This window comes from Alexandromys fortis, unplaced genomic scaffold (assembly GCF_014885135.2).
Source record: "Alexandromys fortis isolate MF-2015 unplaced genomic scaffold, M_Fortis_MF-2015_v1.1 scaffold_30, whole genome shotgun sequence".
NCBI classification, from domain to species: Eukaryota; Metazoa; Chordata; class Mammalia; order Rodentia; family Cricetidae; genus Alexandromys; species Alexandromys fortis.
The window spans coordinates 6,049,954-6,057,167 of NW_026067922.1; the positions used below are offsets into that span (position 1 = coordinate 6,049,954).

The 7,214-nt window shown below is 41.1% G+C and overlaps 1 protein-coding gene across 1 annotated transcript in view; it reads right to left on the reverse strand.

Moving 5' to 3' along the window:
- The window catches only part of Gen1 (GEN1 Holliday junction 5' flap endonuclease), a 35,506-nt gene that overhangs the window by 19,795 nt on the left and 8,497 nt on the right, over window positions 1–7,214 (reverse strand). The window contains 3 exon segments of the mRNA XM_050141813.1: window positions 559–735; window positions 4,522–4,708; window positions 5,549–5,773. Coding sequence (XP_049997770.1) covers window positions 559–735; window positions 4,522–4,708; window positions 5,549–5,709 — 525 coding nt within the window. The 5' untranslated portion in view covers window positions 5,710–5,773.

Genomic DNA, 7,214 nt, shown 5'->3' on the forward strand with positions numbered 1-7,214 from the left:
GGGGAGGGAGAGAGGAGAGGGAGGAGGGGGAGGGAAAAGGGAGACAGGGAGGGAAATGGGAGGCGGGGAGGAGGTGGAAATTTTCTTTTTTTTTTTAATAAAAAATTATATTAAAAAATAAAAAAAATTGCTTTATTAATTTACTTTTTATTGATGATCAGCTTTATAATCTCCATCATTTCAAAATCGTTATTTACAGGGTTGGAGGGATGGCTAGTGACCACTCACACTACTCTTGAAAAGCATTCGCGTTTCCTTTCAATCACACATGTCAGATAGCTCACTGTGTCTGTACCTCCAGCTTCAGGAAGATTCAATGCCTGCACTCATAAATGCACATACTCTCTACCTCATACACACAAATCATTAAAAAAAATTTAAATCTAAACAACACACATTTATGGTGAAAACTTTCAAAATGTTTTCTAGCTTATTTATATGTATAACAATGATATTTTTAATTAGTAAGCATTTTATTCAGCAATAACCATTTGCCACACATCATGGAAGGATTTTATACATAGTATCTCACTGTCACTCTTCAGAAATGAACTGTACCTTTGTGTTCATAGTGAAATTCCTGTAAACAGTCTGGGCTCCATAAAGGAAAGCATCGCCGTCATTGGTGAGGCAGCCATCCACATGGCCACTGGCATTAAGGTAAGCGCACATGGCCTCGGCTTCCCCGGCAGCCTGGACCCAGGGGATTCCCAGGTACTGTAGCATCTCAAGGCACTGGAACAAAGAGGAGGTACACGACATCCAACTTTTCACTATTAAATTATTTCTACATTAAAAGTATTAGTAGTTATCTTTAGGGCATTTACAAATTGTGTTATTCAAGAAACACTTGGAAATTTGGACACTGAATAATTTGATAGCATTAAGAAAGGGCTGCTAACCTTTTACGTGAGATAATTAAAATAACTATTTGGTTATGCCTGTTTAATTTTTAAAGTGTCATCTTGTAGAAAGCAACACTGAAATATTGAGAATTCTGCAGCATTATGCTTGGGATTTACACAGTATGTTCTAAGAGGGAGTGAAAACATTCCATCTTGCAGGAATGCTTAAAATGCTCAGATCAGGAAATAACTCTAAGGACTCAGAAAGCCCCTGACCTGACTACTGACACTAGGATCCTCCCTTCCCTAGTATATCTAAGCTGCAGGGACTATTGAGAAACCTTGTTAGATCAGTCAGGCTACCTAAAAGAGAGAGAGAGAGAGAGAGAGAGAGACAGAGAGAGAGAGAGAGAGACAGAGACAGAGAGAGAGAGACAGAGAGAGAGAGACAGAGAGAGACAGAGACACAGAGCTGGGCTGCCTAGAAGAGAGTTTAGCCAAGTTACCTAGAAAAAGAAGACCCTGCTGAACCGCCTCAGATACTCGGAGAAACTCAGCCACCTGGAACAGACTCCCCAACTCCCTGAACTGTAGCAGGTTGTGCAGTGCACTCCAGGTTTCCAGCTTTTACGAGCTGTGGCCTATGTGGGATGGACTTTTGGTGATGCAGCTGTTCCCGCTACTCTAAGTGACCTCATACCCGTATACCTGTAAGTATCCTCAATAACATTCATTTTTCACCAAGTTGGATTCTGGTGGTATCCTTAGTCTGGCATCAGTCCCCTACCTGGTGGCATTTCCCAAGGGATAGTGTCAGGCAACAGTATGAAGACTCTCACAAGGATAAGTTGTTGGTTTTTCCTAGGAACTCAGATCCTGTGCAAGGTGATTTTATCCTTTCATGATGCATAAACAATCCATTCTGAGTTTTCTTTGGGTTATGGCTTTGATCTTGCTGCAGCCTGTGGTATAGCCATATGAACTATAGTAGCTCACTTTCCTTGCCATTTATTGTTCTTTCCGAATTGAGGAACGCTGAGTATAGAGAAAAGAGGCTATACAATGTACTTTCTACAGTGACAGAATTAACATCTGTTGCTCATGATGTTTAACTTTTTGTATGACACATAACACAAAAAGCTGCCAGATGTAGCCCAAGGCCAACAGTCTCAAGACTGGCGCAGTGACTCTGGGGAAACATTTTGCAACAAACATGTCTTCTCTTGAGGGATTACCTTTCCATGCTAAGCAAAGTAATTTCAGCTTTGTGTGCCATTTATATTCATAACTCCTTCCAAAGCAGTCGCACACAGGTTATGATATGGCTGGTTGCAATTTTCCTCTACTTATTCTATAGGATTGGTTTGGTGTTAAAGGATGATTAATTTGTATTTTTCAACCTCCTGGGAGTGCAGAAATATGAAAATGGGTCATAGGTAAGCAATACTAAATATATACAAAATGCCTAAGGGCACCATAAGGATTGAAATACAACAGTAGGAATGGAGCAATTCCCTGAAGGAGACATAGATAAAGATACAGCATATTCCGTGTTCTAAGGATGATTCACAGATACTTCCAGGAATAATTTTACAGCAAATTGTTATACCCCAGCACAGGTGTTTACTTCAACTACTGTCATTAAGTATGACTACTCAGTAACTGGAAATTATTTAAAACACTAAGATCAGAAAATCAAGAATCACATATAGATATCCACCTGTCTCCCAAGTACTGGGATTAACCATGATTGAATTATATTATATTCTATCATGAACATCAAAATTGCTTTTACACCTGTGTTGGTAGGAAAGTGTTTCCAAGAACTTAAAAAAAATTCTAGAGCATCAATTTGTCAATTCTATTTCTGAATAATTTTATTTTAAATCTTCAATGGTAAGAAAATAATTACACATGAAAAATTTCATAATTTCATGAATAATGGAGAAGTTAAAATACAAAGGATATACACTTATAAGAATAATTTATAGCCCCATACATGGTATAGAAACACTTTAAGTTATAATTTTGAATAAAAAAATCAACAATAGGGAACTATGTCTATGATGCATTAAGTGAAAGGCCAACAATAAAAATTATTTGAACACTCCAATAACTTCTTAAAAATATACCAGGAAGCTGGCTGTGAAGTAGTCTCTTCTAGAAATGGTGGCATAAACAAGATTGGAACATTGAAATATCAAAAGACATGCTAACTTAAAAGGAGGGAAATCTCATGGGGTCCCACACCTAGACAAAGAGCCACAGGCAGTTAATAACTGTTGAGAGAGGGAGAACTAGTTTTTTCCAGAGACGAGTTCTCTAACTGGCAATCTCATACAAAGTAGTCACCCCTAAAACCACACACACACACGAAAAAGAGGCTATAAATTTTGAGTAGGGTATATGGAAGGAGAGAGAGAAAGAGAGATGATGGGGGAGAGTCTTCTGTTTTGTGTTAATTTCATTGGTTAAATAAAGAGACTGCCTTGGCCCTTTAATAGGACAGAAAATTAGGTAGGCGGAGCAGACAGAACAGAATGCTGGGAGAAAGAAAGCCGAGTCAGTCAGACACCATGATTCTCTGACCCCAGACGGATGTAGGCTAGAATCCTTCCTGGTAAGACACCATCTCGTGGTGCTACACAGATTATTAAAAATGGGTTAATCGAGATGTGAGAGCTAGCCAGTAAGAGGCTAGAATTAATGGGCCAAGCAATGTTTAAAAGAATACAGTTTCCGTGTAATTATTTTGGGTGTAAAGCTAGCCGGGTGGCAGGACGCAGCCCGCCACTCCCACGAGAGAGAGAGAGAGAAAGAGGGGGGGGGGGCTTGGAGGGAGAAAGTGATGTAATTATATTTTAATTTGATGAGGAAGGGCCAGCAAAGATCATGATTTAGGACTGCTCTAAGCTACATAGCCAGTTCAAGGACAGCCTGTTCTATATAGCAAGAACCTGTAACAAGAGAAATCCTTTAAATCCTGATGGGTAGCCTTCAAAGTGCCAGAAGGTGCTATGAATATATCTGGGGGAAGAAAAATACACTTCAGTCTTCCTTAGACTGCATGCTACAATACCAACCTGCTAGACAAGAGGTACTCACTTGTACAACAGTATCGTGACTGTTGAGGAGACAATTGATTTCTGATGACTCTGAGGCCCTTTATTAGAAGTTTCTGGTACTGTAGTCCTGGTAGAGGCTCATAGCTGGAGAGGTCGTTGGCACAGAACCTACCACCGCTGCTTAGTTAAATGGACATATTATCACACTGCCTCCCAAGGATTATGTCATTCTCATAAACTCGTGGTGCCCTTAACCTTTATCAAAGAAGCAAACGACTTAGGCTCTCAAGCATTCTGAAGCTGCTGGAGTTAGAAGGGAGGACAGTTAAGGTCCTGCCATGGGTTATGGACTGTAGCATTTACTCAGCATTCATAAAAGTACTGCAGAGCATCACTATCCCCACTTCACTAAGAATTAAAGTGTAAATAAGTTAGAAATCCTACCCAGTTATCTCCTAATTTCTAAACGCTGGTGCTAGAACTTGGTCTCAGGTCTGTTTCACTCTATCATAAAATCTCTGCTCCTGTGGTCACAATATAGTTAATAAGTACATTTATAAAATGTATTCCTTAATTCAAATAAGAATTACTAGCTGAATCCAAATGCTCACCTCTTGTAAGACTGACTTAAAATGTGATCTCCCTGTTTTCTGAGAGCCTGCTTTTCCAGAAGGCCCATAGCGAGTCTGAGTCCTCTTGCTCATGACATCAGCTTTCAGCTTTGGTGGCTCCCCTTCCATTACAAACACCAGTTTCACATTCATTTGGATTAAATACGAGATACGAAAAAATAGGTTCCTGAAATATACAAATGATGTATTAATCATCATATTGATGACAAGTCCAAATAGCAGTATGAAAAAAGGTTTAAGGGCGAATACAAAAAATGTCAGATGCAATAACACATTTTAAATGTTTATTTGTGTGTGTGTGCGCGCGCGCGCGCATGCGCGCGCGCATGCGCGAGGGTGAATGGTGTATTTGTGTAGGCTCGTGCATGCCGCTGTTCTTGCATGAACATCAAAGGACAACTTGCAGGAAGTAGTTCTACTGTTCTACCATGTGGGTTCTAAGGATCACAGTCAGGTTGTCAGGACTGGTGGCGTGTGTATTTATCTCATTAACTAGCTCAGTGGCCCGTATTTTATTTATTAAGGTCGTGTTTTAAGGACAATGGACAAGTAGTTGACGGTTTTTAGCAAGGCCGATTTCTGACTAAACAGATTACCAGCTGGTTTGGAGGGCGGGGCTAAGAACAGGAGGTGGAAATGCCATCCCAGCAGCAGATTTGGGTAAGACATGAGGCTGATGTGTCTCTTGACAGCAAGAGAAATTTGTGAACGCATAGGTATTTTGGAAGCTGAATGGGCAAGAATTACTGATGGACTGGAGATGAAAGATAAAGGAGGGAGATAATGGCCTTTCAGTGCTGGGCTTTCAGTAAATGAAGCATGCTAGTGATGGTAGATACGTGAGCTGAAGCCTGGAGTAGGAGATATATATTTAAAATGGCAGATAGGCTAACTCTATTTTAAAATCTCAAATATAAGACAAAAAAAAAAAAAAGTTGAAACAAAGCCAGGACACCAAGACTGGCTACACAATCACGCATCTATGTTCTTAGAACCTTTACCATACCTGAGATGGGGCTTCACGACAGTGCCAACCATTTTCTTCACTGTCTGTGCCTCGCATACCCACAGACTCAAATCGACAGCAATGGTTTTCCCACTAAGATCCTGCAAGTGGATATGTTGCTTTACAGGCTCCAAAATTTGCCACAAGTCATTCACTCCCATCCTGGTGGTTATCTGCTGTTATCTGAAGTACACTTAGGCAAGGAACACGGAAGCAGGCAAATCGCTAAAGAAACAAAACAAAACAAAAACAACCCCAAATCCAAAGTTAGTTCATAGAAACTCTGGAGGAAAATAGGGAGGGAAGAAATGAAGTAGGAAATACTGGACAAAAACAGAGTTACATTTTTATAAAAGGTATTGTTTTTAATTGTATAGCCATATAAAGAGCTCATTGTAGAATAATGAAATTTAAAGCAATGTATTTAAGTCACCTGTTGTTCTACTATCCAAAAGAATTAGTGTAATGATTCAGCCACACAACATGGCTGACACTTCCGGGTGCCAGGGCCACGCATGTGTGCAACATCTATGTATGATGCAGCTGCATGAACCCTTGCATGCATGCGTGAGCTCCGTCATTTGCATATGATTCAGACACACTATCCCCTTGTGCACATGCACTAGGCAGCCCTTAAAAGCTGGCCACACCATCTTCAGCGCTCTCTCTCTCTCTCTCTCTCTCTCTCTCTCTCTCTCTCTCTCTCTCTCTCTGCACACTGACCTTCACCAGGCCTGCCACCACCCCCATAAACTCCTAAGCAGGTTTGTTGTGTGTTTTGTGTTTCCTTCTCACTCGCGCCAGGTAATTTCATTGGTGCTGAGACTCGGGAGGCTCTCCTGCCCCTCTCTCAGAGTTGGGATCCGAAACTGGGTATTTTTTCATAACAACCACGGGTTCCATCTGCCTGAGTGCGATTTCTACATACAATACCAGCTTAAATTGGTGAGCTTCCCCATTCTGGTCAGTTTAACTGTTTCTCTGAACCCAAGGAATTAACCATTGAGGTCCCGGCAATATTTTGGTGTTTCTATATATGGGTGTAGGGGGACAGCCCCCAGCCATGACCTTCATAGCTATGGTTGAGCCCTTCACTGACATTCATCTCTGGATTGCTTCCGTTAGCTGAAATCATGATTGGACAACCCGGGGTCAGCCCTTCCACGACTGGGGGCACAGGATTCCTCAGATTTTTCTTTCTGACCAGTCATCAGTGGTCCCTGCTGTGGCCTCTCTGGCTTCTGAGTCACCCCCCGAACAAAACCAGTCAGGCTTTAACACCCCACCCTGTGGGTAGAGGATGCTCTCCTACAAGCCCTGTAGTGTTCGCCACCATTTTACACCCCACATATAGAGGGGAGACTTCTTCTTCTTCTTCTTTTTTTTTTTTTTTTTTTTTTTTGCAGGTTTTCATGGTTTCAGCTATGGGTAGGTAGCAAGCCATCCAAGACCATCAATCCAGCCTCCCCCTGGGATGCCTTTTAGAGGCCCTGAAACTCCAGGCCTTAATGCCCTACTTACAGATTCCCACACTTGCCCATCTTTGTTCAAAATATGGCCTCCTTACAATTTAGATAACATTTTAAAGTGGCTGCCTAACGACACCTTTGATCTCGATATTCTATGGGAGCTTTCTTTTTTTTTCCTTTTTTTTTTTTTTTTTTTT